Source organism: Patagioenas fasciata, chromosome 27 (genome assembly GCF_037038585.1).
Source record: "Patagioenas fasciata isolate bPatFas1 chromosome 27, bPatFas1.hap1, whole genome shotgun sequence".
Classification (NCBI taxonomy): Eukaryota; Metazoa; Chordata; class Aves; order Columbiformes; family Columbidae; genus Patagioenas; species Patagioenas fasciata.
This window is the reverse complement of record NC_092546.1, coordinates 2040849-2064292: the sequence shown is the minus strand read 5'-3', so window position 1 is coordinate 2064292 and position 23444 is coordinate 2040849. Positions and strand designations below refer to the sequence as shown.

Below are 23444 nucleotides of genomic sequence, written 5' to 3'. Positions count from 1 at the left end.
AATGTGAGTGACCACAGCAGGTAAAATCGCTGCTTCGTTTACACGTGCACACGCTTCTCACACCTCGGGTGAGCCAAACGGCCCTGCAGCAAAAGGCAGGAGACCTTTCCACGTCACACACCAGATCACAAAACCAACCCGACCCTCCTGGCGTGACCGGCAGGGTCCAAGATCCACCTGCTCTGAGGGAGCTTTGGTCAACGCACAATGGAGTCACACAAGGGCTCTTCAACCCTCACATAGCAGCACTTAAGCCCTAGACATGAACCTTTTGTTGGGACACTGAGGCAAAATTGAGAGCCTCCCACAAAGTCAAAGACTAAAGAAAGTCTCTTTTAAGAGACAAGGAAGTGACTAAGCTGCTTCTCAACTTCATACATCAGGCCAGATTCTAGAAACTTCATATTAAGAAGAGGATTTTCGGAGTGAGCATTCATATATCACCCTGAGCTAATACGTCCTCTTAACAGCGTGATTCTTCCTCACGCTGTTCAACTCATTTCTTTATGAAAGGTTTTGCTCAAAAATTAAGGAGCCCAGCTCCGCTAGCATCCACCTGTTCTTGAATGTAATATTTGCATTATCTCAGAATTTTCCACTCTCTGACAGTGTGCTCATCTGCCAGCCTTTAAATGCTGACTGCACATTGCGCTCCGCTCTAGGACCACCAGAAAGGAGACGTCTCCAGTGTCCACTGGCTGCACCTTCTCCCAGTGAGATGCCATAAATTAAATACCAAGTGTTGAAAGCGCTTCCCGACACAGGACACCCTCAGACAGAGCCCTGCGGTGCCTAAAGAGGGATTCGGATCCTCGGTCGGTGGGATGAGGCTGCAAGCGCACACCCTAAACCTTGAGCATGTCCTCTAAACAAAGTTGAAAAGAGGAAGTGCTGGGCACCAGGCGCAGCCTTTGCTGTGAGCTACAGCCCTCGAATGGTACGAAATTAAAGGCATTGGTCTGAATCTTATACAAGAAAAGCCATCAGAGTTAACCGCCCTTAATTTTATTACATAACCAGACAGAACAGTTGAGACTGGAATGTCAGATTTCCCCTTCAAGCACAATTCACAGTTTCATGTTTGCTTTGTATCAGAAAAGTCAACTCACTCATCTGCAGGTGGGATTCGGCAGGTGAGGTACAGCAAGAATTCACTGCAAAGTGCTTCACTGGCCTTCAGAGAGCAGCAGATGGTCTCCAGCTCTTCCTTCAGATAGCGTCACCCAGTACTTGCCTCATCATACCATTCAGCGTATACCAGAGGGGATGCAGGTGTGTAAGAGCTAGTGAGTGAGGACAAGCCATCAAAAGGATTTGCACAAGCCAGCGAGCGACCAACCACCCGAAGCTGTGATAACACTCTTCCCGTTCAGCTAAACAGAGTACGAGTAGTTAGCCCTGCTGATGACAAACCCGTTACATCAGGTGAAGTACAATCATTCGAGAATTACAGTCGGCAATTCAGTAAAACAGAGTAAGAGGAAAACAACAAGTTAGTAGTTATTATGTGAAATCTTAATATTACGCATTTTAGTAGAGGTCAAGAAGATTATGCACAAGGTCAATAGTGAAAGATCATGACGAGAAAGTTCAAGATGCTATGGTTCTGCAGGAGTTTTACAAAATGTATAAAGTATTGTGTTTCTCTACAACAACCAAAACCCTTACAAGTGCAGGTATATACATGACATGAAAATATTGCTTCACTCACTCAAACAGGGGTAGGAGAGATCTAGAGAAAAAGCAGCATGCAAAAAAATCCTGGAGCTATAGAAGATCCCGCTTGCAGACACTGATCTACAGTACAAAATAAGCCTGGCGAAAGATTCTGAAATCAATATGCTGGCACTTACTGTACAATAATGTTAACTGATTAACATAAGCCATGAATAAATATTAAGCCGCTCCGTAAAGCCTGCACGAGCAGCACAGGCGTTCGTGGTGGCAGAGAAAGCAATGCAGACACACTTCATTGTTCCCAAATAAAACAAGGATAGAGAAAGATTTCCCAAGCAGGGAACGGTAAACTACACAGCCAGACTAACTGTATTAGGGGTAATTACATTATAAGTAATGTTATTTTCAACAGCTTTTTCACGTGTGTGCAGCCACTAAAAACCTCACTGTGAGACTCTATCAAGGAGAGAAAAGAGAGCATTTGGTAGGACAGCTATTTCCTTTTAATTTCTCCCTCATGTTTACAGAAACACAAGAAAAAAATCTGACTATGGGAGGAAAAACCTTGTCACCTCAATGGAGTTATTTCTTCAACTGTTATAGTCAAGTCCCCATGGTTTCTCTCCCAGAAAAACAAATAACCACAAAAATAAAACCAAAACCATTTTAGGAGAGTGTTTCATGTGATACTACCCAGCAGCAGATGTTCCAACACAAACACGTCTATCAGATCAGTGCCTACATTTCAAGCCCAAAAGTCAGCACATGAAGGGATTTGGGAGGCAGGGGGATGTTAGCCCTATGATTAAAGCTCTAAGATGAAAAGGGAGATTTGGGAACGGGGGACAGGAGGAAAGAGGGAGTCACGGAATCACAGGAGAGAAGAAGTGCACACAAGTTTCTAAACGAAGCACAGACGAAGTGAAGGGCACAAGAGTCATCTCCGGGAGGTCACAGGTTCTGACAGCACTGGAGTTTGTTGGATTTCTGTCCGTCGGTGGTTGGTGGGACGCTGATGTCCACCACGTTGTTGCCGGGAGACTCATCGTGCGCAGACCGATCGGCGATCTGCTTCTGCGAAACAATGCGGTAGATTTCTGAAATGAGAACACAGCAGTTAGAGCCCAGAAAGGCATCGCCTTCCCCAGAGCACACAGAACCACAGAATGTCAGGGGCTGAAGGGACCTGGAAAGCTCATCCAGTGCAATCCCCCCATGGAGCAGGAACACCCAGCTGAGGTTCCACAGGAAGGTGTCCAGGCGGGTTTGAATGTCTGCAGAGAAGGAGACTCCACAACCTCCCTGGGCAGCCTGGGCCAGGCTCTGACACCCTCACCGGGAACAAGTTTCTTCTCATATTCCAGCAGAACCTCCTGTGTTCCAGTTTATACCCCTTGTCCTATCATTGGTTGTCACCAAGAAGAGCCTGGCTCCATCCTCCTGACACTGCCCCTTTCCATATTGACCCCCATGAATGAGTCCCCCCTCAGTCTCCTCTTCTCCAGCTCCAGAGCCCCAGCTCCCTCAGCCTTTCCTCACACGGGAGATGCCCCACTCCCTCCAGCATCTTGGTGGCTCTGAACACAGCAGAGCAGGCTGCCAAAGATGCTAAAACCCCCATACTATAAGATATTAACTTGAAAGTTGTGAAAGGAAACGTAGCCCGACCAGCTATGGTGCGTAACATCTGCTCGAATGGACACAACCAGCTCCTTCTGGAAAAGTCATTCACACTATTCCTCGCTGCCTTCCACAACAGCACTTCCTATCACGTTCTTTTTCAATAGCCCCATGAACTCCTATTATTAAAAGGTTTTATCAGTGAGCAAGCAGCAGGAATGCTCATTTCTAAAACAGGGAATATCTTATTTTTGATTAAAGAAAAAGTGGGCAACATAATCTAGAAGCACCAATCAACGGGACGCTCGCAAAACGTCACCGCGCAGCAGCGGCAACAGTCTCTATTTTACACTTCAGCTACTACCAAATGACAGAATTTGCCTATTCTGTAACAAATCAGTTTGCCCTGCTATGACAGCAAAAAGCCACATGGTTCATAAAGCCCCATATTCATCCAAAAATGCTTTTCCCGAGGTAATTAATTTATACGCCTCAAAGTACCCGGATCCACAAAGCTGTAACTGCTGCCAGGTTAAAAGCTTTCAGGAATAAACCACTTCAACTGCATAGTTAGAAGAAATATTTTAAGTTGAAAGGTTTTTAAATTACTTATTTCGCTGACTATAAGCCCTTGTTCCAACTTCCCTCCATTGTGAGACAGGAAGAGGGCAAGAACCTCCCTGGAAGTCTGCGGTAAATATTATGGTCACATTCATCCAGCCACAGCCTCAAAACAGCAACACTCAAAGTCTTTCGTAAGGATTAAAAGGCATGAGGGACTATGTGTTTTGTTGGGGTGGGTTTTTGTTTGGGGGTTTTTTGGTTGGTTGGTTTTTAAGGGGTTTTTTGGGGAGGGTTGGTCGGTTGTTTTTCTCCCAGTCTTTAGGGATCACTCAAACTGGTGGCCGGTGAGGAAACTCCCATCCTGCTGCTCCCACCCCACCGCTCACACACATTGTCCAGGTTTGTTTCCCTCCCTTCGCAGGATGATTCTTTCATTTCAGAACAGCCTTTCAGGACCAGCCGCATCCCCACTGCACCTGAACCGGACAATCTCAGCACTCTGGGGAGCCCAGGATGCTGCAAAGAGAGCGGTTTGAGTTCAGTTTACTCAGGTCTGACCTCAGCTCGAGTTCTGGCTCCCTAAGTGTATCACGCATTCCTAATCTGTCAGGCTTTTTGCTTGGAGGAGCAGCTTGGCCATCCCTTTTTCTCCTGTCTGCCTCTTCTTGGTCACCTTCCTCTAACTGCAACACATCTCTGGTACCAGAGTTGGCCGGCACCGGACCAAGCGACCCCAGCACTTCTCACTGCTTCCCTGCACCCCTCTGCAAAAGAAACCCAAAAGAACCTGCCTTACACAATTCAGCGTATTAAAACTCAGCCTTTCCCCTAGCAATAGGCTCTCATTCGTGCATAATCGAGAAACAATAGCAAAGTCAATTCTCTGGTCAGTATCCAATGAGCCACAAACACCAGACACATCCTGATAATCAAGTAGCACCAGAACAAAGGCTCATTCTCATGTAACTGAAATCAATATCTGGTCACAAAAAAGTTCAGAAAATGCTCATCTTGAGGTGTTGTGGGACACAGAAATCAGGCACAGCTTCACAAAACAACGTACAGCACTGAGACTACAGATACAGTTTATCAGTCTAGAATTCAGCTATAATAAGCAATAGTCAGGAACTGGGATCTTGCCGATTCTCCATGTTCACCATATGGATCTTAAAGGGCTTTCCACAAGATAGGACAAACACACTGACAAATTGTATAGCATTTTCCTCTCTTTAGGACAAGATTGTGAAGTCATGGGGCAGCCAGAGGTAGAGCCATCTCACAGCCCTCCTCCTATTCAGATAGGATTTTAAGATTTCACTTTAGGAATGGAAGACAATGCTTTGAAACATCAACAGGTGACCCCTGTCGTCTCAAAGGGTATTTTGAGATACAACTGCTGCAGAACACGGAGCGAAAGGCAGAGCCTGCGCAAGCAGAGATGCTCAGGTGCACCAGGGTTTGTGAGCTCCGATCCATCCTCTGGAACACAGAATACCAACGCATACAGTGCTGACACACTCACACAAAGTCTAACTACAATTACAGTAAGATTAGGCCAAAGCCCAAGTTTGGGAACAGTCACCCACCCCAGCTGAAGTAACAACAGATATGAGCAGCACTTATTTTAAGCATCAATCTTGCTCCATGCGATTCCTTCCCACTTTACTGCCTGTAGGCCACGTATCCCCCAGCTCACAACCTCCCCACACCAGCCCCGTCCTCCTTCTCCACCCTCATGACCACACAACCCACACTTGGAAGGACATCAGCGAGTTCCCCACGTGCTGCATTTAGTGTAGAACAGAGCTGCACACCACCAGGGGCCAAAGGAGCACTCGAAGTCTCAAGTTTAACATACCAGCTGGAAACCCTACTAACAAAAGTGCTTTGGTCACGGCTGAGCACAGTAAGGATGACTTGTTGGTGTAGCTACAGTAATAAAGCTTCACTGGTGAATCCTCGCCCTTGTGTGCAGTGGGGTGCTCCCTTACGCCAGGGCCAAGAAAACACACACAAGGCAACAACCCCATCCTAAGGAATGGAAATTCTAAGCCCATTCTGAAACAGGAAGAAAGCCCAGCGTACAAGCACCTGGAAAAGCTCCCATGCTACACACAGCGGACATTCCCACATTCAGCAAGGCTGACGCCGCAGCTGGACACGGTGCACTCAGCACTCGCATCTCCAGCAGATAGATGTGCTGAGGAACATTCTTGGGCACTGGAAATCATAGAGCTCACTTTGGCCTGTGACCATTATCACATTCTTAGACAGTTCCTGGGACGCTCCAGGGACATTCCCAGAAAGCAGCTCTTGGTGCCCAGTCACCTGCAGCCATTGCCATTGGCTGGGAACAAGACTTCGGCCAAAAATATCATGGACCAGTTTGTTTTGCTGCAAGAGAGCACAGGAACATTTAACTTCCTAGCATGGTAAGTTCAGAGAAGGGAACGGAGCTGGTGAGGGGCTAGAGCACAAGTGTGATGGGAGCGGCCAAGGGCTCTAGGGGACTGTCATGTTTATTCTTGTCTCTTCCTTCTGCAAGGAGAAATTTTTGTCCCCACTTCTTGACCAGCTGAAGCGTTGCTACCGGGTCCTGCACTTGGGTCACAACAACCCCATGAATGCTGCAGGTTCAGGGAAGAGCAGCTGGAAAAGGCCCTGGGGGTGTTGGTGACAGTGGTTGAACATCGGCAGCGTGTGCCCAGGTGGCCAAGAGGCCACAGCATCCTGGCTGGGACCAGCACTGGTGTGGCCAGGAGGCCCAGGGCAGTGACCGAACCTGTGCTGGGACCTGGGGAGGCCAAACCACCAATCCTGGGGGCAGTTCTGGGCCCCTCACACCAAATAAAAGCTTGAGGTGCTGGAGCGAGCTGAGAGAAGGGAACGGAGCTGGTGAGGGGCTGGAGCACAAGTGTGATGGGAGCGGCTGAGGTACCTGGGGGGTTCAGCTGGAGAACAGGAGCTGAGGGGAGACCTTCTGATCTCTGAACTGCCTGAAAGGAGCTTGGAGCCAGGGGGGTCGGGCTCTGCTCCCCAGGAACAAGCGCCAGGAGCAGAGGAAACGGCCTCAAGTTGCGCCAGGGGAGGTTGAGGTTGGATTTAGGAACAATTTCTTCCCCAAAGGGCTGTGGGGCATTGGAACAGGCTGCCCAGGGCAGTGCTGGAGTCACCATCCCTGGAGGGTTGGACAGACGGACATGAGGTTCTCAGGACATGGGGCAGTGCCAGGGGTGGGTTATGGTTGGACTTGAGGGCCTTTTCCAACCAAAATGATTCTGTGATTCTACGGCTGCAGGTTCACTACAGGCACAGAACTACCAGTGCTATTGCAATAGCTTCAACCTATGGAACATCAGGAGACTCAAAGCCTGCAGATTCTTGGGCAGGATGGTTGTGTGGGGTGGGAGGCAGAACACAAAGGTAAGACCAGAAGTCTGGCAAACAAATCATCATTCTCAACATTCATTTCCAAAACATTCTAGATAACTGCAAAACGTGCCCATGAAGAAGATCCACTGACTGCGTAACAAACCGTACCTGTCAGGATGTTCTTGAAGGCTTCTTCTACATTTGTTGAATCCAGGGCAGAAGTTTCAATAAAAGATAAGTTATTTTTTTCTGTAACAAATAACAAGTGGTTCAGTTAAAAAAACTTTAACAGCACTTTATTTCACTTTTACTTTGAGGTTTACAGCTTTATTTTTAGGCCGAATCAGCCAGGGCACGGTGCGCTTTGTGTTCCTGTCCCACTAGAGCGGCCGCTGCACCGCTGATTCAGCTCGGGCGCTGCGGCAGCCTCGCCTGTCACCGCTGCCTTCCCACCGCGTGAGGACGTTCTCCTCACCGCGTGAGGACGTTCTCCTCACGGCATGAGGACGTTCTCCTCACCGCGTGAGGACGTTCTCCTCACCGCGTGAGGACGTTCTCCTCACCGCAGCCCTGGTTCGCTCAAGCCACTTGTTTCCCCAGCCTTACACAACATTATCCCCATTAGCTACAGCTCCTGCCCAGAGGTTCCTTGAGCAAGGCGGGGGGAAAAGCACGTTGGCTCCAACAGGAGGCACAATGTTCCTCCTAAACCCCAGAAAGACCTACACTTTTCTAATCAGACCACACCTCCAAATTACAATTATTACTAGTAATATGGTATTTTTTCTTTCCTCTTGCAATGCAAAAGATTCTCTATATATATATTTAAATTGTGATTAACACCCAAACATCACACCTAGAACAGCACAGGACCACCTGCCCAGATATAAGCAAATTTCAGTCACGGAGCTTAAACAGCAACACCTGGCCCATCACGGGCTATTTAAAACAGCCTGAGCAGGGAGTGAGGACCAAAAATAAGACATTGAGCCAAGTGACCATGATAACACACTGTCTAGGGTGCCCACTGACTTGTTTTGCTTCTCGTATAGACTTTGTTTCTCATTCATCTGAAAATGTAAAGTGGTTTTACTAACCACAGGGCACTGGCTTACTGGCAAACTTGAGAACAGACATTTAACCAGGCCCTAGTAATATTCCTAGAAGGATTTATAGGCTGTACATTTAAATTCCACCTCCAAGCTTGACAGCCACACAAAACCAACCTGAATGTCCCTAAGACTATAAGGGCAAAAGAGTATTTGACTGCTTTCCCAGTGATCTGCAAGAGAGAAGTAACACAGTGGCAGAGCTCACATAACCAGCTTGATTCCTCCCAACAACTGATCATCTCCAAGCCTGATGATCATTGCGCTTAAATGAAACTACACGACACTACGTGTCTGCTCTGGCACAGAAACTACGGCTACAGCATCCAAGAGAAGGTTCAGGATTCATTTGCAGCTCTCCACAGCGACACGGAGAACCAGGCCTCTAGGAAGGAAGGAAAGACACTTTGTCTTGCAATATTTTATATTTAAATCGTGACATTTTCTCTTGTAAATGTTGCTTACTGTTCTTAACCTTGCTAGAGGAAGCGTTTAATCTTCAGCTACCAGGCAGCTCAAGGACGGCGTTTCACAAACACGTACTACCACTGCATTTAAAGCAAAACAAACCCACAGCCACACGTGCTGTTTAATCTGCCAAGATATTTTCATTTTTTAAAAAATCTTCAGTGCTTTTTAGGGTCCCAAATAAAACCTGAAGTGAAAGCTCAGTCCTCAACAACAACAGGCTGGAGCTGAGAGAGCAGCAGCCCGGAAGGCGCTGCCTACAGACCTGCGAAGGCCCGGGCCTCGTCGGTGGGCACGGCGCGCAGGTGGCGCAGGTCGCTCTTGTTCCCCACCAGCATGATGACGATGTTGTTGTCTGCGTGGTCTCTGAGCTCCTTTAGCCAGCGCTCCACGTTCTCGTAGGTGAGGTGTTTGGCAATGTCATAGACGAGAAGAGCCCCGACAGCACCGCGGTAATATCTGAAAGCACAAGGCAGTGAGCTTTGGACAGCCCCTGGCTTCTGCCTCTTCTATACTGGCGACTACTAAAACCTTAAATCGCCCCCACTTTGAAAAACATTGTGCAAATACTGCTGTTGGGGCTTTTTAAGCCCAACACCAAGTTCCAAATAATGGGTATTTTTAACAGCATTCCTAAAAAATTCCAGTGTATGTAACAAAATCCTGAAGAGACTGCGGAAGCCACGACTTTTTTATTCTGCTGAAACAGCGAGCGAGAAAACTCCCAGTGCAGCTCAGCATTGGTACCGCTAGAAGGTTTTTGTGAAGTTATAACTTTTCTACTAAGAAAATAGTCCTTAGTAAAACATCACTATCTGTTGCTTATCTTCCAAATACCTCCTGTCCTTCTTGAAAATTAAACAGGGGACTCTGGGCTATTTGATGCTTATCCACAAGTCCATAACCTGAGAACAGTGCAGGTTTGGGTCCGTTTCAGCTCAAGCCAAGGGCTTGGGACAGCACAAGCCAATCTAGACCAGCAAAGCTGTAGCGTTCGTATTTCTCTTCCACACAACGCTACCGCATCTCCTGCTCTGCCAGCACCCATCCAGCTGGGCGCTGAACCGACTCAGGGCACCAAGTCAGCAGAAAACATTTGCTTTTGCTGCTGGCTGTGGCGGTGCCGGCTGAGCCAGCTGAACCGGCCCGGTGTGTCACAGCGGAGCCCGTGCCAGCGGCGCAGCGCGGGATGCTCCGATTCCCACCAGCGCGGCTGCCGGCGAACAAAACTCCACCAGCAGTTTTGCTGCTCGGCTTTTGCAGCATTAAGAGCGACTTAAGGGTCACAAAACTTCAGAAAAAACACGCTAAGATGGAAGATGAAATCACCGCTTCCATCTGCTTCTGCATTACGTTGTTTTGCGTTCCTTCCCTACAGCTGATTCCCTTTGGGCTCCACGCTCTCTGATTTTTCTCCCGTCTATTCTACATGACGCTGTTTCACCTCAAAGAAAAACGTTCCCCTCACCTTGAGTTTAAATCAAATGGCTCCATCTGCGTATGACTCAAACAAGCCTGTACCTTTTAAAAACTGATATAAATCTGTAACAATTATACAATTTCAACTCGCTGCTCAGAATATGCCTGGGATAACTAGGCCTGCCAATAGGGTGGGTTTATTTTTCTCCTCTAAAAGATACTACGCTATCTGCATAGAAACAGATACACCCAGGGGTTCCATCTCAAGCCACTGTCGGGATTAACGAGGTGCTGTACACGAAAGCATCTCAACAGCACCGTTTTAAATTGGGATGTGCCCGACGCTGCAGGGTCAGCATCACCACAGTTGCTTTCCTGCTTGCTCATTATTCAGCATCCACTCTCAGACCTAATTTTCAGGGCTGTGACTAACTCAAAGCCATTGAGATTTCAAGGGAGTTTGTGGCTGCAGACTGTCCTATAAATATCCTTAATCTCAAGATCCAGGGGCCAATGAAGACCAGAAGCCATGGGCATTACGGTAATTGGTGTGCCCAACTTGACGCCAAACTGTCCCCAGTTCCATCAGAAGCGTCACTCACTGCACGTGATAGAAACAGCACAGCCAGGGGTGGGTAAAAAACCCACATCACAGGACTCCGACAGAACTCCCCACACTTTGGATTTCCGCTGTCATTTTTGCTGTCATTTTTTCTATCATAGCATCATTAAAATCTAAAAATTACTTTCACTATATTAATCAGGGAACACAGAATATTTGCTATTTAACGAGCTAGATACACTGACGGACATCATAATGATTCTGCCCTGCGCCCCAAACTTGTTCCGTTAATTCTCTCCTCACAAATCCATCTGAACCACCCCTACCAGGACCCTGCTGCCGGGCCGGCACTCACGCTGAGGTGATGGCGCGGTACCGCTCCTGTCCGGCCGTATCCCAGATCTGCGCTTTTATCGTCTTCCCATCCACCTGGATGCTCCTGGTGGCAAATTCCACCCCGATGGTGCTCTTGCTCTCCAGGTTGAACTCATTGCGTGTGAAACGGGACAGGAGGTTACTCTTCCCAACTCCGGAGTCTCCAATCAGCACAACTGGGAAAAAAAAAAAGACACATTTTAGAAATTAATTGTTCACAGCAGTGTTTTCATAGCAGGGTGGCGATACCTGCCTTGCAGGCAGGACCCGGATTGCACAGCCAAATATTGGAGAAAATGATGCTAACGCTGACTTCACTACCCCAGCCCCCAAACAGCCCCGGCCCTTTTGTTACTAACAGATGGAAATAAGAAATTGCTGCAACAACTGTCAACAGCCAAACGCGGTCCGGAGGCCAACGCACCGCCGGGAATCAGAGGTGACTCCGAGTCCCCTGCACCCGTCACCTTTTGCACAGGAAGGCTGCAACCACAATTAACACAAGAACGTGGCAACAGGCGACCTGTCTGCCTGACGAAAGCTTATGTGGGGTATAAATCTGCTCTATTTTTAATTAAAAAACAAAAAATTAACAAAACAAACCAACCACACACAAAAGCACACCACCGCCACTGTAAGTAACCCTAATCCTGTAAGTAACCAATACTTGCAGTCCCACTTTGGGTCATACAGTGTGTTTCTTTTCAATAACTGAATTCATAAATAAGCTCACCACAAAAAAGTAAAAAAAGATGAAAAATCAGAGACATTTGATACTACAAAGATAAAGCAAAGCAGAACTTCACCCAGGGAAATGAGTCCTAGTAGACCACATGAGAAGTAAAAGATGAGCTAGAAAATCTCTGCCTCCACACAAAGTGTTGCCATGTTAACAGAAAAATGTTAATGCAGAGATCTCCAGCACGCAAACCGCAGCTTCACTGAGAGGAATCGTGAATATCAAAGGTCCATCCTGCAGCAGGAGTTTCCCCTACTCTGGGCTGGAGCTTGCGGCTCTGGAGGCACAGCCCTGCAACTCAGCAGGGCCTGTTGTGACCGGACAAGGGGTGATGGGTTAAACTAAAGGAGGGAGATTCAGGCTGGACATGAGGAAGGAATTGTTGGCCCTGAGGGTGGTGAGAGCCTGGCCCAGGTTGGCCAGAGAGGTGGTGGATGAACCATCCCTGGAGACATCCCAGGCCAGGCTGGACGGGGCTCTGAGCAACCTGAGCTGGTGAAGATGTCCCTGCTCGTGGGACATGTCCCTTCAACCCAAACCATTCTGCAATGCCCGGTTGATCCCCACCAGCCCATGATCTCCACGAGACTTTCTGACCCACAGCTCCAAAGCCAAGATTTGTCACACTGGGTCCTTTACCGTGCAGCTAACACAACCACACACATTTTCTTAAATGCCTCTATTACTGACTAGAGCAAGAAACAAGACTAAGAGCAATTAAACCATCCTCCCTTATTCTCACAAATATCGTATCACGTCTGACTTTGGTAGTCAAGTAACAGTAACCTGGCTGGAGCAGAAGGAAGCCAGGCAGCTCCGTGAGGCTTCTTCAACCTTGGAAATATTTCCTACTCAGATTCAAAGTCCAGATCTGCTGATCTTCCTCACTCATACAATCTGTTTTTCCTATAGAAGAGCAAACATGGACAGAAAACATTCCCGATCCCTGCGCAACAAATTGCAGAAGACTTCTCAGTAGACACTTCCAGAATGAGCTCAGAGTTCTTCCAGGGCCAAGGATCACGCTCGGCTTTTAGTGTTATTGCAGGTTTGTTCTGGTCAGGCCGCTGTTTGAGGACGCAGCCCTGGCAGCGCGTTGCTCCAGCTCACGAACCTCCCGCCCCTGAGAGCGCATTCCCGAATTCCCGCTGTAGCTCCCAAGCTGCACGGGGAGGTTGTTGAAATGCTCCGGACTCCTCAACACCCCCCCAGCATTTCACCCGCCTGACAGCGCAGACAGACGGACAATTGTGCTCGCGCAGCTGAGCGGTCACAACAGCGGCAGGAACGGGCGGGCAACGGATCGTGGCAAAGCGCCACATCTCCCCGCCCGGCCGAAATCAGCTCCTCGCCACGCTCCGCCTGCGCTGGCAAACGGCCTGAGCCATTTTTTAGGGTATGAGAACAAAAAAATGATGTTATTAAGAGTTCTAACTCCAAGGTTTCGTTAGCGTGATTTTCCAGACAAACAGCTTTTCATCACTAATTCCACGCAGTGCTCCAAGGACGGGCCAAACAGAGGTCGCCCATCCTGCACCGCGACCTGCGGCACAGCCCAGACCAGCGGCAGGAGGAGGGCAGAGCGCCCACCAGCTTGGAAAACCCTGGAGCTTCCAACTGCTTCCCAAGGGAGTTACCTTCTCGTGAACCTGCAGCTCAAGACAGCACCGCCGTCCCCCACCTTCCAGCCACCTCCTGTCCGCGGGGATTTGGAAATTTGGGCATAAATCGTGCAGATGGCTCCCAGGTCATTACCTCTGTCACAGGAACAAAATTCAGGGGTCCCTTGTTATTCAAGCTGGTTCCTGGATTGTTTCTTGCAATGGGCAGCAAAGCACCAGGCTTCCCTTGACCTGCTGCTCCAGGTTCCAGCAGAGATTTGAGAGCACTGGTGAGAAGTCACCAGATGCACAAGGACCAAAGGAAGGTGGTGAGATCCCAACTCGGTAAATAACGCTCTCTCTGCCTTTCAGTTTCCAATTTCTACTCAATCTTGAGCATTAAACAAGGATTTTTGCTTTCAGAAGGAACACAGACTGGAAGCCCCCATGCAGACAGAACCCACAAGTTCTTATTTTCTATGGGAATTAAGCAAGAAGATACCTGCAAGATTCTGGACAGAGTGATTAGACCTTGGGAAAGTTCCTACATTTGGGAACAGGCCACCGGACAGCACTGCAGGAGTCTCGATGGAGTAGAAAACAAAGTTCCAAATCAGATATAAGAACCTGAATACTCCCTAAACACACCTGAATGGGTAAAGTCTGAATCGGGACCACCCAGACCCACAGTCCCAGCACCCACTTCATACACAGGGTCCTGGTACAAAGCAGGCGAAAAGTAGAAATAAAAACCCAGTGCTAGGAACAAAATCCAAGTTTAAAATGGAATTTTAAATACAACAGACTATTAATTTGGAAAAAACAATTCTTTTGAACAACCCAAGAGATTAAAACTCTCTCTCCAGCAGGGACCACATAAGCAGAGCTCATTATAAATATTAGCTACATAAGGTTGCCAGGTATTGGTGACTAATATGACACACATTTGTTTTTAATAAGCACAGCCTTTGTTAGGCTTAAGCTCTAATCGGCGCAGTCTAAATCCCCAGAAGGTAAAAGAAAGCTCTTTTTTCCATGGGTGTTTTTCCTTCCTTTTCCATGAGCCAGCACACATCTGCACACCCTCACACTTCATTTTTAAAATAAGCACTGATAATAACTGATCTTCTTGAGAGGAAAAGTAACGTGCAGTTCACATTTTAATAGGTACGAGGCTTCCGATATTTTAACAAATACTAAAAGGTCATGAATTCAATTCCAGATCCAACCCATTCAAAACTCAGCATGAAAAGTTCTTGCTCTTTAACCATCCAACTCATTGGGAGCGGAGCCCGAACCTTGAGCTCCATCACCCACACGCAGCCCCATCGCTCTGCACACACAATTCCGCTTGTTCTCCCCAAGCTTCGCTCAGTCCCTTTGTTAACAAACCACGTTTTGTCGTGATCAATAAAATAAGCGGTTCTGACCGCCGGGATGCGCAGAGAAAGGGAACCGGGAATACAGAGGCAGCAGTTTAGCGGAGCAGCCTGGCTATAACCACGCTCGCATCCCCGGGGTGCCACCAAACCTTGAATGAGTTTTTGCCTCCTGTGTGCTGGACCCGATAAGGTTCTTCTCTCCTGCAGCCCTACAGAAGGGCTGGTCCTAACACACGGATGGACAGACGGACGATGAGAACACCAGAGCTCCTCACTAACTCGCTGCAGACTCCTTGGCCACTGTCAGCCCTGACAACTGTTTCACAGGCAGAATTTCACATGACAGAGACTATCAATAAATGGGGCTCTTCACCTTTTAAACTGTCAATAAGGCTGGTTAATATAACCTATGCTAACAGACAGACAATCCAGACCTTCTGCTATAGAAAAAAAGTCTAAATTGCGACTTTAAAGCAACACCGCGTTCAACCGGAACCACCCTAAGTAATACTGCAGTGCGAGGATGCAAATTCCTTAAACAAGCGCAACTGTAAAAGCTAAAATCAGAGTCCAACCACATTTCCTTTGGAAATGGGCGGCAGGGCAAAGGGTCGAACCTTACATTTAATAAAAATAACCCAGACTGCAGCCCTTCTCCTCCATGACTCCTTCCTCTGACACAGGGAGCTCAAAAACCAGCTAAGAAGGGGCTAAACCAGAAGTCAGCCCAATCCATGGGCATTATTTTTTTCATTATGTCAATTTGCTTGATGTTTAATTCCATAATTGGCAGCGGCAGAATGGAAAGGAAGGGAAGCTGGTCCTACAGCAGAGACCTCACCCCATTTGGCTCCATTTATGTTCATTATTGCTCACCTAGTCCCAAAAAGCCTAGAAGGAAGGAAGGAGAAGATGAGTAGATAGAGAAGGCTGCGGGTTGTTTTGTGGGTTTATTTAAAAACAAATAACACATCCACACAAGCACCCCTACCCACAGCACACACAGAAAAGGCCCATTCTCTGCCCCACGTTTCATTATTTTCAGTGCTACAAAGCACACCCAGTCACTCCGCAGTATCAACACAGCAGCACGGCCCCGACCAACCGGCTCTAGGTCGAGTTTAACTCCAGATAAAACTAAAAGCGCATTTCAAAGCGGCCTTAGTATTTTTAAAGATGAGCGCAGTTTTGCCTACCTAATTGCTTATCCACAGAAGGAAGAAAACAAAGTTAAAAGTTTAGGCTTTCAAGTTGCTGCCTATTAAACCACTCGGGAAATACACGGGGGAACGACTTCAGAAGAAAACTAGTTTAGACCCGGACAGTTTAGCATATTTTTGGAGGACAGTCGTCTGCTTTATAGGCAGGGAAGAAATAAGGTTTTTTTTTTCCCCCAGCATCTTATAGGTTGTAAAAAAAGATAACACCAAACAGGTAAATACATCCATAAAGTATTTCCAACAGATGAATAATTGCTCTTCCATCAATGAGCAAGTGTGGAATCGCTGCTGCCCTTGTTAGGGGCCAGGAACATAAAATGTGCCCCGACATCAAACCGCTGGGACATCTTCATGGCAGTAAAGCACAAACACCCCAAAACGGTAACATTAACCTCACCTTTTCTAACAGGGAACTCCTGCGATGAATCTGAGGATTTCAGCCATACTACCAGAGGAGACCAGGGTAAAACAGGCTGGGAAACACGGAGGTGAAGGTTTTACACTATTCCTCAGCACTGTGGGTGCTCCAGGTGAACCCCGGCACCTTCACACGCACAGGACACCAACAGCAACAGAAACACTTGAGCCAGCACTAAACCCACCCACGGTTATCGACCCCTCACGCAACCTCTGCACGTAGCTGCTGGACAACCCCAATTGTCACAAACACGGGGACGGAAGCACTAAAACAACGCCAGGCAAAGCCCAATAAACGCTATCAACCTTCATGGCTGCAGCCACTCGCGCTGCAGGAGTTCTCCACGGAACCTCAAGTTCTTTCGGCTCCAGCTCCACACCTGGAGCGATCTCCCGGGCGACCCCCGCGAGCGGCGCCGCCGCCGCGCACAACCCCCGGGGGAGGCCCGGCCCGGCCCAGCCCAGCCCAGCCCAGCCCAGCCCCGCTCCCGGCCTCAGCCCAGGCCCGAACCTCCCCCGCACTCCCGGACCGCGCCCGCCCGGCTGCCAGCGCGCAACCCCCGCCGCGCCGGGGCGGGAAGAACCGCGGGGCTCCCCCGCTGCCCCCCAGCGCCAGCTCCAGGCGGCCCCGCCGCGGAGGGGGGCGGCGGGCGCTGCCCATAAGGCCACCCCGCGCACAAAGGCCTCGGTGGCCACGCCGGGCCCGGGGCAGCGCAGCCGGGAGGGCCGGGCCGGGCCCAGCGCCGCCGCGGGCCCGCCGAGGGGAGCGGAGCGGGCGCGGGCCGTACCTTTGAACAGGTAGTCGTACTCGTCGTCGCGGGTGCCCATGGCGATGGCGGCGCCGACCCTCTGGCTGCCAGGCACCGACCGCGGCCCAGCCGGGGGGGCGCTGCCGCCGCCGCCTATCAGCGGCCGCCAGAGCCCGCAGGAGGCGGGCGGCGCGCCAGACCTATCAACGATGCCCAATAGGCGACGGGCGCGCCTCTGACTGGCGGGCAGCGCTGCCCAATCGAAAGAGGGTAAATGGGGAGGGGCGGTGCTTGGGTGTCTGGGCAGGGTCCGTGCGAGACGAGGCGGGGCCGGGGCGGGGCCTGGGATGGGCGGGGTTTGTGTGTGGGCGGGGAGGGGCGGGGTCTCGGGGATGCGCAGGGCGGGCACCGGGGCGTGGGGGGTGCGGAGGGTCCCGCCGTGGTTTGCGGGTTCGATCCCGGGGTCAGCGCAGCGCAGGAGCCGAGCGGGAGAGGGCACGGGGGGGCCCTTAAACCACGCCAGTGCTCGGCTGCAGCTCAAACCAGCGCGCCCTGCACGCCTCAGCTTTGCTTTGCCGGTTGCTCCCCGCACCGGGACTGATCCTGCCCCACACAGCGCTCAAGGTCCCACCTTCCTGCGCTCAATACCAACTGAAAAAGCTGTTCTGGGAAAAAAAAAAAAGCCCGGTATGGTGACACTACTTGTTCCAGGAAAACATTTCGCCTTTTCTCTTTCCTGGTGTGGCTTGAAGCAATTTCCTGCACGAGTCGGTGATAACAGCAAAAGGCCGTTCTGCCAGCCGGGCAGCACTGCTGGCTGCATGGGACACACTGCGCCTTCCTGACGGCAGGGCTGCCGCAATCCATCCTGCAAGCACTGCCCGAGCTGCGGGACCAGGCGCAATGGGCCGCTCGGGGTGTCCCCCTGCCCTGCTGACCTCCCACCCAGCCTTCACCCCTCACAACGTGTGCACGCGGTGTCGCGTCTGCATTTAACGTGTGTGTGAGTTGTGGTTGTGACAAAGCCTCCCGGGGAAGACGACGGCTCCCTCCCCTCTCTGTGACGCGCAGAAGCTCACTGTGCTCATTAAGCAGATTCCTCGCTTCCCTGCGCTGCGTTCATCACGGCTCATCTGCCCTACTTTCCCCGGAGGAGCCTTTAGCTGCCTAAGGGATTAGTGGGGCTCCAGCAGCACATGGCTGAGGCAGTGGGGAGGAAAAACATGGTATTGGAATTATTTTTGCCAACCTGAGAGGCTCAAAGTGTGGGGAGAAATGGTGGTTCAGACCTCCGAGCCGCCCTCACCTTCCCCTGGGCACCCGAACACCCTGCACAGGCAGGGTCATGGATTTAAAAGGTCCCATTTCCCAAATATAAGTTCTAATAAACATGTGGGAGCGTGTGAAGAGGCAGCACCCAGACAAACAGCTGTCTGTCAGCAGGGGGGTCCACTGAAAACCATCTTTCTTATGACCTAGGCTCTGAAAATGGGGTGAGAAACAGAGCGTGCTGCAAACACACTGCAATCCCACGGCCGTGCTGGGAGGCTGTCCCGGTACCTCCATCGGATATTGGGCAATGGAAGCAGCTGGGAAAGCCAAAAATTATCGATTCGGGGGTCTAGGGAAGATGTAACCCCAGTGCCACAATGGGCCAGGCCCGTTGCTCCTCTGACAGCGACTGCTGAAGAAGCGGGGAGGAAATCTTTCTTTTCGCATTTGCTTTGCAGTTTGGGTGCTCACACACAGCTCGAGGCACCGGGCTGTGGATCCTTCCCATCCCAAAGGGAATTTTAACCACCAGGACCTGCAGGAAGGCATCATCACCTTCTCCCATCGATGCTGTTCACATCCCCACGGGACCACAGCGAACGGCCCTGTTGAGCATTGAGTAGAGAACACCCAGGGAAGCCGAGCATGCAGCTGATGAGAGTTAAAGAGCATCGGGAGGAGCAAAGCTGGAACACGTTGGATGCAGCATCTCCTGGGAAGGGGAATTGTCCTGGGCTGAGTTTCCCACAGCCGGTAACGTCACCCGGTGAGCAGCGAGTGACAGCACGGGGGATCCCGCTGCTCCTGCAAACGAGGCCTTTACTTCCCTCACTTTGTTCTGGTTAAAATGGGCACAGCAGAAGTGAAACATCTTCTTTTCATTATCACAAATAGCTTAATTGCTTCTGAACTGAATTTGGGGCGTGCAGGGGGAGGTAAAAAAAATATCTATTGTTCATCATTTTGGATGGAAATCCCTTTCTTCTTTTCGTCTTCCAATGACTGGGGATTGTTGCCGTAAGTTTTAAGGAGTGACATATAATGGAGATATCGTTGTGAGTGCCGTCCAGCTCCAAAATCCTCTGGGGCAGAGTTTTAACACGGGCTGCCCTGGGTGAAGACGATGATTTGGTGTCAGAGGAGGGGCCGCTGCCCCGGCTGATCCAGAGTGAACCGTGAGCCCGGACAACCCGTGTTCCTCGCCCTCAGGAGTCCGCCTGGGCTCGCGGTGTATTGGAGAAGCGCTGTCATGTCACCAAAACCAGCCACACGTCACCGGTTGTCAATGGGGTAGTGTGTTTGCAGACCTTTTCTAGGAATCCTATGTGTGTCCTCGAACTGGTCACACACCATCAAGCCCAGGCAGCAGCAGCCCTACAAGCCCCAAATATTGTCTTAAGCCATGCTGGGCATATCTATAAAAACAGACAGGCCTATGCCATCTGTTTCTTATTTTCCGTGGTAAAAACTTGCTCAAAGTGGTCACTGGAGGTGCTGCCCCGTGTCCCGGGTGCCTCAGCCCTGCGGTGCCCAGGGAGCTGCCGAGCTGCTCGAGCCAGGAGTTCCCCATCACACCCTCCGACCGGGGCTGTTCTCTGGGTGTCTGTGAGCACCCATGGGGGAGCCAGCCCAGAACTCTCTGCCTGGGACCCGTCCCTGCTGAGGGTGCAGGTGCTCGCAAAGCCACGCCAGACACATCCACAGGAAACTCCATTTGTGCTCGGTGCTGCTGAGCTCCAGCAGAAGGGCTGAAGTTACTGGGAGGACTGGGAGAGTCCTGGTGCCCCAGTGTGTCTGCTGGGCACCCCAAATCCAGGGCACACAGAGCCGGGGATGGGTTGAAAGCCTGACTTTTGCTGGCACTGGCGAGTCGGGGTGTCAGGGCTGAGCCGGGGGTGCCTGGGGAGTGTTGCGGGTGGAGAACTCGTCTCTGTTATTAATTTGCTGTGTCTTGGCTTTGCAGCAGGTTTCAGATTCAAGCGGGGCTTTGCCAATTCACCTTGTTTGTTTTGTGGTGCTGGTGGTGGGGGCTCGGGGCGATGCCTCTGGCTCCCCCATCCAGCATCTCAGTGCCACCGAGCAGGGGGCTCAGCCCGGCTACCCGAGGTGCACAGACACCTTCTCTTTTTGCCAAACTATGCAAGGAGCGATTTGGATTCCACTGTTGTATAAAAAGAGAAGATCCACTGTCGGATCTCCCGGCGGTTGTTTCTGCCATTCAGACGCAGGTTTTGGAGGGGTCGGGGCTCTCCTCACTTTCCAGGGCCACCAAACGCTGTTGGGTTGGGATGTCAGTACCCAATGTGCAACATCATCTTGATCTAACGATGCTCTGAGGGGACTCCCAGGTCCAAAGCAGCTGCAGTTCCATCTGCTCCTGCTGCTGAGTCCAAGCTCTGCACTGAGACGTGCCCACCCTGGCCACCCTTTGGACCACCGGGCTGTCCTGCAGCACGTCTGGCCCCGAAAAGCCCTGTCCCACCATGGCCAGGCCCGCAGGCCTGAGCTGAGCTCGGACCCCATTGCCACCTTGTGATATGTGATTTTTCCCATTTTCCTTTCCGTCACAAGGGTCAAAACAGCCACAGGGAAACCACCCGCGGTGTTATCAGGATCAGTTGTCTGCAGTTTGACAAAGTTCATGCGTTGGCAGGTCCTGGAGTCGTCTAACAACAGAACCTGGAAAACAGTTGTTAGCCCAGCACATCTGGGAGAGAGGTCCTCTGGAAATCAAAAGAACTGAAGACGGTTTTACCCAAACTTAATTTCTACCAGAACTGGTAATGCACGTGTCTTATTCGCTCATTTCTCTGAAATGTTGACCCTGTGTAACTTCACCCAAAATCTCTCCAAATAATATCTAAAAGCTGTTAGAATAACTCATTAATTATCTAGCTATGTGAAAAGAATAGAACCTCCCTTTTTGCTCAGCAGCACTAAAGACACTCAGAGATAATACAAGGATGTACGTGCCTTTGCGATCTATACAGGATTCCAAATACACCTACAACCAAAGCCTCTTGAAAGTACAGCCTGGGTTAATAAACAAAGACCGATCACAAGTGCTGCAAGCAGCCGTGCTCCGTGAGCTCGGTCACTGCACATCTTGCTGGATGGAAATGCAAGCGAAGCATTCAAACTCCTAACACAGCTCCTTGGCACACACGATGAGCTGCGGCCCTTTTTCCAGCTGCTCGGGGAGGTTTTGCTGGGAGGACCTGAGGCCCTGGGGGGTGTCAGGAGCTGCGGTGGGTCCCAGGCTGGCACAACACGGCCTGGTTGGTTTTGGGGAGCAGCGGCAGTTTGGAACCCCAAGGATATTTGTGTTCTCGGTGCCGTTTCTCTCGCTGTCACTGGAGGGAGCTGCCCCATCCGTCACCGGGACAGCTGCACTTCAAGAATTATAGTTGTTTAAAATCAAGGCGCTGGAGCATTCCAGAGCGATTTCAGATGGAAACAGAGCCCCGAGACTGGCTGCTTCTGCAGAGGGACCTTGGAAAGGCCCTGGAACGTCACATATCTGGGGACATGGGGTGGCATTGGCCCTGAAAGGACGTGGAGATTGGCACAGCAGAACAGGGCAAGACCAAGACACAGGGGAAAGCAGCAGCTCTAGTTCTGGGCTGGGCAAGATTTGGGGCATTTAACCTTCCCCCAGCTGTGCTTTGGTACCACTGGTGTTGTCCCCCAGGCATCTCCTGTACACACTGAAGATCAAATGCACCGCTGGGGAGCAAAGCCCAGATCTGCCAAAAAAAAACCCTGGTAATGAATAAATACAGCATAGCTCCTTCACCAGGCTCTATTTGATGTGTAAAAAGCACCTTAGTCTAATCACTTTAGCATCCAGGCTGAAACACAGCACTCCAGTATCTGCCGGTGCACCCGGAGACCAAACAAGCTTTGAATTAAGCAAATGGAACATTAAAAATGTATTTCTGAATGCAAGAGGGAGCAGATAGATAGTGAAGAGCCAGGTATAATGGGCTGTTTGTGCAATTGTGCTTGGGGCTATCATTAACCCCAGGTTTATCCCCAGGGAAGGAGGACAGACACAGAAGCTGGGGCCACATTTACGCACATCAGGTATTTCTACAGCTGCTCTAGGGGACTGTCATGTTTATTCTTGTCTCTTCCTTCTGCAAGGAGAAATTTTTGTCCCCACTTCTCGACCAGCTGAAGCGTTGCTACCGGGTCCTGCACTCGGGTCACAACAACCCCATGAACACTGCAGGTTCAGGGAAGAGCAGCTGGAAAAGGCCCCGGGGGTGTTGGTGACAGCGGCTGAACATCGGCAGCGTGTGCCCAGGTGGCCAAGAGGCCACAGCATCCTGGCTGGGACCAGCACTGGGGTGGCCAGGAGGCCCAGGGCAGTGACCGAACCTGTGCTGGGACCTGGGGAGGTCAAACCTCGAATCCTGGGGGCAGTTCTGGGCCCCTCATACCAAGAAAACCCTTGAGGTGCTGGAGCGAGTTGAGAGAAGGGAATGGAGCACAAGTGTGATGGGAGCGGCTGAGGGACCTGGGGGTTCAGCTGGAGAACAGGAGCTGAGGGGAGACCTTCTGATCTCTGAACTGCCTGAAAGGAGCTTGGAGCCAGGGGGGTCGGGCTCTGCTCCCCAGGAACAAGCACCAGGAGCAGAGGAAACGGCCTCAAGTTGCCCAGGGGAGGTTGAGGTTGGATCTGGGGAACAATTTCTTCCCCAAAGGGCTGTGGGGCATTGGAACAGGCTGCCCAGGGCAGTGCTGGAGTCACCATCCCTGGAGGGTTGGACAGACGGACATGAGGTTCTCAGGACATGGGGCAGTGCTAGAATTGGGTTATGGTTGGACTTGATGATCTTGAGGGTCTTTCCCAACCAAAACATTTCTACAATTTTCTCCAGCTCCAGTATCAG

General features: G+C 50.6%; 1 protein-coding gene and 1 long non-coding RNA gene across 2 annotated transcripts; one reads left to right on the top strand and one right to left on the bottom strand.

Annotated features, from left to right (window-relative positions):
- Nucleotides 1–983: 983 nt before the first annotated feature.
- RAB11B (RAB11B, member RAS oncogene family) lies at nucleotides 984–17467 on the bottom strand. Its single transcript, XM_065858604.2, has 5 exons — nucleotides 17314–17467; nucleotides 11147–11342; nucleotides 9076–9269; nucleotides 7402–7482; nucleotides 984–2774 (listed from the first exon to the last, which is right to left on the bottom strand). The coding sequence occupies exons 1-5, from the start codon at nucleotides 17351–17353 to the stop codon at nucleotides 2629–2631; spliced, it is 657 nt and encodes a 218-aa protein (XP_065714676.1). The 5' UTR covers nucleotides 17354–17467; the 3' UTR covers nucleotides 984–2628.
- LOC139825715 (uncharacterized) lies at nucleotides 17259–19592 on the top strand. Its single transcript, XR_011735944.1, has 2 exons — nucleotides 17259–17544; nucleotides 19005–19592. It is a non-coding gene; the product is annotated as an uncharacterized lncRNA (long non-coding RNA).
- Nucleotides 19593–23444: the final 3852 nt, after the last annotated feature.